The sequence below is a fragment of the Solanum pennellii genome, chromosome 11, assembly GCF_001406875.1.
Source record: "Solanum pennellii chromosome 11, SPENNV200".
In the NCBI taxonomy this organism is placed as follows: domain Eukaryota; kingdom Viridiplantae; phylum Streptophyta; class Magnoliopsida; order Solanales; family Solanaceae; genus Solanum; species Solanum pennellii.
Window position 1 is genome coordinate 46,778,203 of NC_028647.1, and position 12,090 is coordinate 46,790,292.

At 30.8% G+C, this 12,090-nt stretch overlaps 1 protein-coding gene across 1 annotated transcript; it reads left to right on the forward strand.

Annotated features, from left to right (window-relative positions):
• Positions 1 to 63: 63 nt before the first annotated feature.
• On the forward strand, positions 64 to 8,587 carry LOC107004899 (beta-D-xylosidase 1). Its single transcript, XM_015203303.2, has 7 exons — positions 64 to 568; positions 4,265 to 4,552; positions 5,536 to 5,705; positions 6,078 to 6,175; positions 6,249 to 6,593; positions 7,095 to 7,508; positions 7,694 to 8,587. Exons 1-7 carry the CDS (start codon positions 179 to 181, stop codon positions 8,302 to 8,304), a joined length of 2,316 nt encoding a protein of 771 aa, XP_015058789.1. The 5' UTR covers positions 64 to 178; the 3' UTR covers positions 8,305 to 8,587.
• The last annotated feature ends 3,503 nt before the right edge of the window (positions 8,588 to 12,090 follow it).

Consider the following 12,090-nt stretch of genomic DNA (forward strand, 5'->3'; position numbering starts at 1 on the left):
TATATATATATATATATATATGTGTATATATATATATATATATATATATTCATACGCCATTTTTGAACATCTTAAACGCAACCTCCTCTATATATACCCTCATAATTCTCCTTAATTCCGATACTACACATACATACTTACAATTATTATTCCATTTTTCTATACATACATAACAATAATGAATGAAATATATTTTATTCTCATTATTTTTGTCCTTGCATTTGCTTATTCCGTCGAGTCACGGCAGCCATTTGCATGCGATCCAGCAAACGCAGGGACACGAAACCTACGATTCTGCAAAACATCTCTACCAATACACGTTCGAGTACAAGACTTGATTGCGCGATTGACGTTACAGGAGAAGATTAGATTGTTAGTTAACAATGCTGCACCAGTTGAAAGGCTGGGTATCAGTGGATACGAGTGGTGGTCGGAGGCACTTCACGGTGTCTCCAACACCGGCTACGGTGTTAAGTTTGGTGGCTCCTTCCCTGGAGCCACCAGCTTCCCACAAGTTATTACTACTGCCGCTTCATTTAACGCCTCTTTGTGGGAAGAAATTGGCCGGGTAAGTCATTTTACGTTTGATTCGATACGAAAGTTAAGAAAGAAATGAAAGATTTTAAAATTTGTGATTCAAAATGAATGATAGACCATTTCATTAAGGGTAAAATAGACATTTTATAGTTAAATTAGTTTATCATTCATTTTTTGAAACTTACTAAAAAAAATAATATAACACATAAATTGAGACAGAGGGAATAATTAATTCACATAGGTAATACAAACAAGAATTTGATGTTATGTTGCTATCACTACGTATAGAAAAAGAATCTTTTACATGAAAATGACTTTATAAATTAAACTTGCTCACATGATTTTTCACTATTTTCTCAAAAAAATATAAAGTGCGATGATTATTTTTATAATTATTTTAATTTAATCGATGAGAAAAAAATATATTTTATATTTAAAAAATTAAGAAACTTTCAACTATTTTAGCTAGAATATGTTTTTTCACCTAGTAAAAAAAAGTTTATGTTTTGTAGTATAAACTATCCATGATTTAGCGGTGGAGAAGACTTTATTTGTAGTAATATTGTCGATAGGATGAATAAACTCTAGCATGAATAGGATAAGATATTTCAAATATATATTATATAATTTCTTTAGAATATTGTATTTATATAATATTCTTTAATAAGTTAGAAGACAATGGCCACAGACCACCAATAGAGTTAAATGTTTTATTTTGTTTGTGTCAATGAATAAGAGAGTAATTTTCAGTAGGTTAGGTAGACTCAACACATGTGACTTATATATACTGAACGTTAGGACTTTATTATTATTAACTGTCATGTGATATATTGCCAACATATTATCATTGGTCGATGGTTACACATTTACTTATTTATTTATATATTTATTTTGCTTTCAATAATATTGAGATTTGAACGATGATGTTATTTGGTTGCATCTTTATTTTTGATTGGATGAGTAACACTTATCATATTTATATTTTAATAACAAATATATGAAGTTAAAAGAAACGGCCACAAAACAAAATATAATAGAGAAGAAAACTATTATCATGTTTTAAGACGCCAAATATCTAAAAGTGCCATCCATGAGATAGTTACTATTCATATATTATCTATAAAATTGAACCCTTCTAACATTTTTGTTTTTGTTTTTGAAAAAAGTAATGGGTATTTGAAATAATATAATAATAATAATAATAATAATAACAATAATAATAACAACAATAATAATAATTCATAGTAATAACAATTATAATAATAATCATAATAACAATAATAAAGAAAAGAGGATAAGGTTTTGGCCATGCCTACACATGCATGAATGTTTTGTTTTGTGGTCACAAAATATTATTAAAAAAGGAAATAAAGCAAGTCCTTGCAACTGGCAGTGGGTGGAAAATGGGGAGATTCTGTTGTCATGATATCGATATTTTATGTTTATTATTTTAATCATGATATTGATATTTACTAATTTGATAGGTACTTTCTTTTGGGGATCATGAAAAGGGTTAGGATGAAAAAAAGAAGCAATTAGTAAAATATATTTATTTGATACACGACATGAAAAGAATTATATATAATTTTAATATAATAAACAAATAAAATAAAACTTGTGCAAAATATCTTTACAAATACAAAAAAAAATAAATATCGAAATCAAAGATATCAAAACTCATGTTAAAAAAAAAATAGTACTAGAGAGAGAAAAGCAAAAACGCAAAAAATTTTAAGTTTAGAAAAAAAACGTCAAAGAATTTTAGTTTAAAAGAAAACGCTAAAGAATTAAATTTAAGAAAGAAAACGTCAAAGAAGTAAATTAAGAAAGGAAACGCCAAAGTTATGGTTGATGCAAGTTGAGGAGGTTGCTATCATTTTCCTTTGTCTCAATAATATTCATGCAAATATGAATGGACCACATCCCACATGTATTCTTTAATATAATAATAATATTTATGGATATACAAATTTAAACAATTTACCAATTTCTACTATTCATCTTCTATCACACTTGTAATAGAAATTTTTATATATTTAGAGGTTAATTATATTCTATATTGAAAGGTTTTTTCAATTACAAAAAATTTAACTGTTTTATTATTTTTAAATACATTATTTGGTTGCCTGATACTTTCATTGTTTGTACATTTTTGAATTGATACACATATTAAAAAATTTATTATTGACATAATAAGTTTACCATTTTATTCCTATTAATTATGAAGTGGATGAATTAAAAATTTAAGATTTTCGACAAATTGTACCTTTTTCAAACTAATTAATTCAGAATATAATAGGTAAAATTATTATATTCTTTCTTAATTTGTCAAAATGGACAAATAATTAGGAACAACTATTAAAGGAAAATTGGCCAAGTAATTAGAGACTGACGGATTACATTGCAAATGACACATTACTTAATGGGAGGGATATATCGAAAAAGAGATAGAAATGTATTCAAGAGAGAAATTTTATAATATTTTTATCATAGACAATTTTAAAGATTATAATAGCTTAAGTTATGTATTTATGTAATTTTACCGAATATGGTATAATGGAATGAGAAAGTAATTTTTCAAAGAAATCGCTATTTACATAATTAAGTTCATTCCTTCATTATCCTTGGAAGTGAATGAAACTTTTACCTAACAATTAAATGAAATTAGCTACCGGGATTATGTTCTCTTAATTACTTCAAATAAAGTATTTTATTTCTAAAGACGTAAAGTTCATAAATATTGTACAGCTGCAAATTCCAAATTTGATATCCTTTTTCTTCAACTTAATGTACCCATATTATTATTTTATTATTATTATTATTATAATAATAATAAGTAGCACTATAAAAAAACGCAACCTTTTTCTTTTGTCATTCTATGGAAAAAGTAATATATGAAAATTAGGACAAAACTTGTTAATAGTTGGTTTTGGGTCCCATTAGTACTTAACAAATCGTCTTATTAATTTGTTGAGTGTAAACTTTGTCTTAATTAATTAAGAGTTAAGTTTTTCCAATTCACAACTTTTTTCTTTCCTTAAAATAATGTCTTTATCTTTCACTTATTTTCCTCTTCATTTCTTTTGGATTTTTCGACTAATCCTACAAGAGAAATTATTGTCAATGACAGACAAACGTTAATTATACTTCATCATGTTAATATATTTTCTCGATCCCTCCATTTCATTTTTTTATATATAAGTCACGGTTTGATTAAATATTAGAACAATTTTGTTGAATATTATAATATTAAACTAAGAATGTGTTTTAGTGTATCAAATTGTTATTTGACTTCTTTGATCCGCAGAGTCTAATCAATTTTTTTTTGCAACATTCACAAATACCCATCATAATAAATTTAATTACACTATATAGCTATAATTTACATATTTATGGGTTATAGCTATAGCTATGTCATTTATATAATTGACGGATTTGTATATATAATTCCCAAATTTATATAATTTGCAGGTACATTTGTATAATTCAATTATTTTATATAAACTTGAAATGACGAATCTATACAATTACAAACATTAGCAATGTAAACAGTTATACAAATTATAGTATATAAATCCCGAATTATACGTAAAACTGAAAAGCCCAACTGCGTAATTATAACTAAAAGTAGGTTACGAATGTGTAATTAAGACAACTACTAGTATACACATAAGTTTTCCGAATAATGAATTAACGTGATATAGTATTTGTTTGGATACGATATAAGGTGGTTTCTGAGGAAGGTAGAGCGATGTATAATGGAGGAGCAGCAGGACTAACATTTTGGAGTCCAAATGTGAACATATTTAGAGATCCAAGGTGGGGAAGGGGTCAAGAAACACCAGGGGAAGACCCTCATTTGGTTGCACAATATGGCGTTAGCTATGTAAAAGGACTACAGGGAGGTGGCGGTAGGGGCAATACACGGTTGAAGGTGGCTGCTTGTTGCAAGCATTACACTGCTTATGATCTTGATGATTGGAATGGCTATGATCGTTATCACTTCAATGCTAAGGTAATTAACCATATTTAATTACTCCTCTGTCCCGTTTCAATTTACGTGACACATTTCAAATTTCAAATAAGTTTATCTTACTAGTACTACTTTAATTTCCTAATCTATTTAATTAATTAATTTTTCCTTATCATTTCATGAGGTTGAAATTTGAGACCTTTTTTTTTTCTTGCTTGCACGGAACTTCATCTTGAAAAGACATGCTACGAAGTAATATTTTGAAAAGATCTATACATATCTTTTTCTACAAACTATCTATAAGAATGTGTATGTGTAGTAGCCACATACGCAGAATCTTTTGTAAGCAGTGTCGATATTTAAAAATTACTAAATAATAAATAATTGATATAATAACATTATATTAATAAAAACTATTTAGAAAGTGAGTCAAGTAAACTACTAAACTGTCTTCGACGAGTATTTATATTTTGAAATTTATTTATAATTGTCTCATTGAAAATAGTATTAAGTAATAAATATTCTGGTGCAATTGGCTTATTTTAGCTTAATTTGACTATAGATAGGAGTTTGAAAGTTCAAATCCCGATAATATTTAAAAAATTCTGAAAAAATTTCAAAAATAAAAAATAATATTTAAAAGTATCTGAAAATTTCTCAAAAATAAAAAATAATTTGGTTTCATTAATTGAGGCTCAACTTGGCCCATGCCAGATGAATGCCCATTGATTTCACACTACAAACGAGCCAAGAGATTCAATTGTTTAAATATTGAACATATATATAATCAGTTATTATTATATGTTAACTTGTGATTGTAAGTATAAAATTCATGAAATTTTAATTTATATCAGACTCGTGCTAGCTATTTTTCTCATATTATTATTATTATTACTATTAATAATAATGATAATAATATCATTTATTCATTTTCTCTTGTTTTTAAGTGTTGCAAATTCACATAGGCCAAATTATAGAAGAGGGAAATAATGTTGAAGTATTTATTTTAAATTTGAAATGTGTAGGTAAGCATGCAGGACTTAGAGGATACTTACAATGTGCCATTCAAGGCATGTGTGGTTGAAGGTAATGTAGCAAGTGTGATGTGCTCTTACAACCAAATCAATGGAAAGCCATCTTGTGCTGACCCTACTCTCCTGCGTGACACAATTCGTTCCCAATGGCATCTTAACGGGTACGAGATGACATAAATAAAGTTCATTCTATGAATTGAGATAAAATTATTTTGCATGTTGTTATCACACGAGTCATCATTACACATGTATCGAAACATGTATATCTCTATCAAAATTAATTAATACTCGTACCAAAAATTAAGTTCATTCTAATTATTCCTCTATGTTATATGAATGAACTAAGTGCTTTGTAAACTCAAAAACAAATATATGGGAATTAATAAGAGAACTTTAGATTAATCATTGATATCATCATGTCCAATCACTATGGTTGAAAAATGAAGCACAAATATATATTGTAGTTGAATGATTATAGAAGCTATAGTACATGTTGTGTTGTACTAATAATAACTTGTTTCCTTGTAAAACAGATACATTGTATCAGATTGTGATTCTGTTGGATTACTATTCGAGAAACAACATTACACTCGTTACCCTGAGGATGCTGCAGCGATCACTATCAAAGCTGGTTTGTTTCTGTTGTTTTCCTAAATCTAAGTTTCATACTTAAACTATCACTTATCAGTTTGGCGATCGTATAGGGTTGGACTTGGACTGTGGGCCTTTCCTAGCCATCCACACAGATAAAGCTGTCCGTACAGGCAAAGTTTTACAAGTAGAAATCAACAATGCTTTAGCCAATACAATTACAGTCCAAATGCGTCTAGGAATGTTTGATGGGCCCAATGGGCCTTATGCAAATTTAGGCCCAAAAGATGTGTGCAGCCCAGCCCATCAACAGTTGGCCCTTCAAGCTGCTCGTGAAGGCATTGTTCTTCTCAAAAATATTGGACAGGCTCTTCCATTGTCCACTAAACGACACCGTACAGTTGCTGTTATTGGGCCCAATTCAGATGCTACACTTACCATGATTGGCAATTATGCTGGTAAATATTCCATACATAATACTCTCTCTTCTTTTTTCTTATTTATATCAATATAAATTACAAAGGGGAATTGATCTTATACAAAATAATACCAAGGTTTTAGGAATATGTAAGATTTACTACAAAACATCATAACTATTGACTTGAATATATTACGTATCTTACCACTAATTAAGAGTTGAGAAGATACGCTTAGATGCACGTATTTTTTGCAAACTGAAACAAAGAAGGAGAGGCGAGCGAGATGGGGAGAGAGGCGAAGGAGATTTTGTTATGCATCCATATATATATATGGGATACCAGATGCATAAGAGAGTGGCGAGCGAAGTTCGTTATGTATCCCATATACATGCGAGTCCACTTGGATATACCATGTATATCTAGAACAAATTTATGTATCTGGACATATCTGAACGCATCTGAATGCACCAAAGTTTGGCAAGATACGTAATATTACAAATTAAAATGTATCTAATACTCTTTTATATTATATGTATATAGGTGTTCCATGTGGTTATATTTCACCATTACAAGGAATATCAAGATATGCAAGGACAATTCACCAACAAGGATGTATGGGAGTAGCTTGTCCAGGGAATCAAAACTTTGGATTAGCAGAAGTGGCTGCAAGGCATGCTGATGCCACTGTGTTGGTAATGGGACTTGACCAATCCATCGAAGCCGAAGCTAAAGACAGAGTTACCCTTCTTCTCCCAGGACATCAACAAGACCTCATTTCTAGGGTAGCTATGGCTTCTAAAGGCCCCGTAGTGTTGGTGTTGATGTCCGGTGGCCCCATTGATGTTACATTCGCCAAAAATGATCCTCGTGTTTCGTCTATTCTTTGGGTTGGCTATCCTGGTCAGGCTGGTGGAGCTGCCATTGCTGATGTTCTATTTGGAGCAACCAATCCAGGTATACTTGATTATATCACCCTGTTAACCGTTTAACTTTAATGAAATGATTTATAGTCAGTACACAAGTGGTATATACATTTGAAAAGAGGTTATTCTTTTTGAAACAGACTAAAAAAGGAAAATAAGATTGAATTTATTTTATTTGGTGATACAAATAATAGTTTGTAAATTTGCATATTTCAGGGGGGAAGCTACCAATGACATGGTATCCACAAGATTATGTAGCTAAAGTGTCAATGGCAAACATGGACATGAGAGCAAATCCAGCAAAAGGGTATCCCGGTAGAACCTATAGATTCTACAAAGGCCCAACAGTTTTCCCATTTGGGGCTGGCCTTAGCTACACAACATTCAGCCAACATTTATTCTCCGCGCCAATCACTGTTTCGGTGCCAACTCTTCATTCTCATGATCTTGTATCGAACAACACAACAACATTAATGAAAGCGAAAGCTACAGTGAGAACAATACATACCAATTGTGAGTCACTTGATATAGATATGCATATTGATGTGAAAAACACAGGGGACATGGATGGAACACACACGGTCCTCATTTTCTCAACCCCACCTGATCCCACGGAGACAAAACAACTCGTCGCGTTTGAGAAAGTTCATGTTGTGGCTGGGGCTAAGCAGAGAGTCAAGATCAATATGAATGCTTGCAAACACCTCAGTGTAGCTGATGAATACGGAGTTCGAAGGATTTACATGGGAGAACACAAAATTCATGTGGGTGATGACCTCAAACATTCTATAACCTTTCAACCTTCATTGGAGGAGATCAAACTCTAAGAATACTTTTAAGGACTAAGTCATATATAGTCATGCTTTGGTTTCTATTCTTGCAATTAATACTTGTTAATTATTTCTTTCGCCTCATCATAATAAAAGTCAACAACAAGTGTAAAGAAGCTCTGTTGTTGGGGAATGAGAGGGAAAGGTTAAAAACAATATTAATTAGGGATTTGGGATATATATAATTAAGACAAAAAGTTATAGCAAGTGTTGATTGGATTCAATATAATCAAATGTGACATACAATTTGAGAATGAAGCATTTGAACACCTTCTTTGGATGATTGTTTTCCATTGTAAGTTTGAATATAATATTGTTGTATAATATCGATTAAATCCATCATTAGATAACGACTAAAAGTCCCATTTTGTGAGAAGAACTATTTGGTGTGATCGCTGTCGTTACTGTAGTATTTTCTTCTCATTTTTTCTTTAGTTATTGTTTAATAATCTTATTTTATCTTCTACGTTACCTATTATTTATAGTAATTTTACCTCGTATTCTACCTTTTTATCATTCGAATTGTTGATGTCTAACATTATGTAACGAAGCTGGTAGCGTGACTTGGATTTTTAAAAATAATAATTATAGCAACTAATATGAGACGGAAGAAGTATATGTTTCTTAGCTTTAATATGTACATTGCTTTCAGAGTACGTATGAATCCCAAAATGACAATTTAAATAAGGATGGGTTATTTAAATTGCGGCGGAAGGAGGTGGTGTAACTTGGATTAGAGTATATGGGTTCTAATATCATTTTCAAATTTGGATTGGTCGATGATGCCTATCAGTTTGTACTGATACTATTCTTGTTATATCACTTGACATAGTTTGCAGGATTCAGTGATATTTTATAGGTGAAGATAAGGTTGATCTATATAACTTCTACTCATATTTCCTTATGGTGTGAGTTGTGTCTTATTCTTTCATCATTTGTCCTCTTTTGAAGACCTTGTACCTGATTAGACTAACTTCTTGGGAAGGATTGGTATGTTTCTTTAAAAGAACTTGTTTAAAAATCAAGTTAAGAGACTGAAAGTCTACCTACCCAATATTATCTCTCTAAACCAATCTGCTTTTATTGGAAAACGACAAATAGTAGATAATGTTGTCCTAGTGCATGAGTTCATTCATCTTCTTAAAAATAAAAGACGTGGAAAACAAAAATATATGACCCTTAAGCTAGATATGCCTAAAGCTTATGATCGAGTTGACTGGATTTATATTCAAAAATTACTTGCTAAAATGGGTTTCCATGAAACTTTTATTAATTGGATTATGCAATGCATCACCACCCCAACATATAAATTTAATATTAATGGGACATAGCGGCAGGATTGAAACCTACTAGAGGATTAAGGCAAGGAGATCCACTTTCTCCATATCTTTTCCTCTTATGTGCTGAAGGTCTCTCTAGACTCTTAAATCATGCAGAATTATGTGGGGATATACAAGGATTAAGCTTAAATAGAGGAGGTCCTACAATTAATCATTTATTTTTTGCTGATGACTCATTTATGTTTTGTAAGGCGAATACCCAAAACGCTCAAAAAATCTCTGAAATGTTATTGACTTATGAGAAGTGTTCGGTACAAAAGGTAAATTTCACTAAATCAGCTATTTTCTTTAGTAAAAACTGTTCTGATATTGATAAAGATAGTATTAATGAAGTGTTAGGACAACTACAATGGGATAACATAAGGTTATATCTGGGGCTTCCTGCGGTAGTTGGAATATCTAAGAAAAAATGCTAGAGTTTATTAAAGATAGGGTTAAATCCAAAATAAAAGGATGAAAAAATAACTTCCTAAGTCTAGTAGGAAAAGAAGTGATGCTTAAATCTGTATTATCTGCAATTCCATCTTATGCCCTACATGTTTTCAATTTCCGGATTCCTTATGTAAAGAGATTACGACTATCTTCTCTAATTTTTGGTGGGGGCATGATAAGGATAAAAGAAAGATGCACTTTGAAATATGGGAGAATCTATGTTTAGTTAAGTTTAAAGGGGGAATAGGCTTTAGAGATTTAAAGTCGTTTGATCAAGCATTGTTGGCAAAGCTTGCTTGGCGAATTTTAATCGAAAAAGAGTCTTTACTTGTTAGAATCCTGAAGAGTAAATATTTTTCACATACTTCCTTCCTTAAAGACACTTGTTCATCTAATAGTTCTTGGATATGAAAAAATATTATTTGGGGTAGAGATCTCTTACAAAAGGGCATTAGATAAAGGGTAGGCTCTGGAGATTGTATTAAAGTGTGGACAGATCCTTGGATTCAAACCTAGTCAGATGGTCGCTCAAAATAGATGTCGAGTTGAGAGTGAAAGATCTTATAGAGGAAAATAACCATACATGGAAATTGGATGATCTTCAGAAGTATTTCTGCCCAAATGATTTCCATACAGTAGTCTCTATACCTATTTCAACCACAAGCTAATCCGATAAGATTATTTGACACCATACCAAGTCTGGGAAGTATGAGGTTAAATCAGGATACCACTTAGCGAGGGAAATGATTAGGTGTGAACAAGTGAGTAATCAGAGAGCCCAATCTAGTAATCAATCTTTCTCAAAAGAATTCTGGAAGTTTTTATGGTCTATGAATCATATCATATTATACTAAAAGCATGAAGCTCCATAGTTGAAAGTTGAATTACAAAAATATCCCTAATTATATTAAAAATAACCACTTTGTCCTGATCATTTAAATAATGTATCAAACTTTTCATATTACAACATTTATATCTTTTGTCTTTTAAACTTCAATCAGTTAAATATTTTATACCCTTTTCATATTCTTTGCACTTTATAAAGTTACCACCCTGTCAAATTTCTTTATCATTTTATTCTTACTCCTCGATTTATCGAGCATTCGTTGCCTGATCTTACACCTGGTAAGAACTAAACTACTTTCTAAATGTGTGCAAGTTCCATTGTGTTTGGCGTGTCTTAAAACAAGTCTGTCTTGCAGAGCAGAGAAAAAGCATGAGAGAAATCAGTAAAGCTGACGGGCCTAGGATTAAGTATCTGGAAAGAGTTGTTCATAAGAAGAGGAAGTATTCCGAGCAGCACTCTGTTCGAACTGCTATCCAGGAGTTCCTTGAGAAAGCTGCCCGTGAACTTCTTGGTGAAAACCAGAGTGGTTTTAAGGGACCTTTACAACTGCCAGAGGGTGATGATGAAGACATACCTATGAGCTGATTTTCTGGTAGATTTTTAACTCATTTCTTTCAGTTTGTATTCTCTCTCTACTTTATGGGTCTTGTAGTTGCGCTGCTGGCATATTATTTTATCTTCTCAAAATATTTTCATGCTTTTACACAATTAAATTTCTTTAGATTATGACACCCCTTACATAAAATTATATTATATTATACTAAATACTAAAATAAGAAGGTGTAAAGTCAAACTTTGAAAAACAAAAATATTTCATAGAAAATTATTAGAAATTATTTCATAGAAAATTGTTAGGAATTACTTTTTTTTTTTAAAAAAAATCTCTATTCTTTCTCTATAGTTAGTGTGGTTAAATGGATTAAACTTGTTATTCTTTCTCTATAATTATTATAATTAAATGTATTGAATTATTAGTAAAAACAATCAACCTTTATTCTCCCCCATGTCTAAGGTCACTAACTTCTAAAAATTACCTTAAATAACTCTTCACCTTTTCATCTTATCATATAAATTTTTAGCTATATATATATATATATCATGAAAAAGTATTTTTTCTTTATCACTTACCTCTTGTTGATGTGAATCATTAGGCAATTTTCATGT

What these genes read in the sequence shown, in the direction of transcription:
- LOC107004899 (XM_015203303.2), top strand. Translation starts at nt 179, where the DNA reads ATGAATGAAATATATTTTATTCTCATTATTTTTGTCCTTGCATTTGCT. An exon ending in TGTGGGAAGAAATTGGCCGG is followed by an intron (nt 569 to 4,264) that starts GTAAGTCATTTT and finishes ATACGATATAAG; the next exon opens with GTGGTTTCTGAGGAAGGTAG. An exon ending in GTTATCACTTCAATGCTAAG is followed by an intron (nt 4,553 to 5,535) that starts GTAATTAACCAT and finishes TGAAATGTGTAG; the next exon opens with GTAAGCATGCAGGACTTAGA.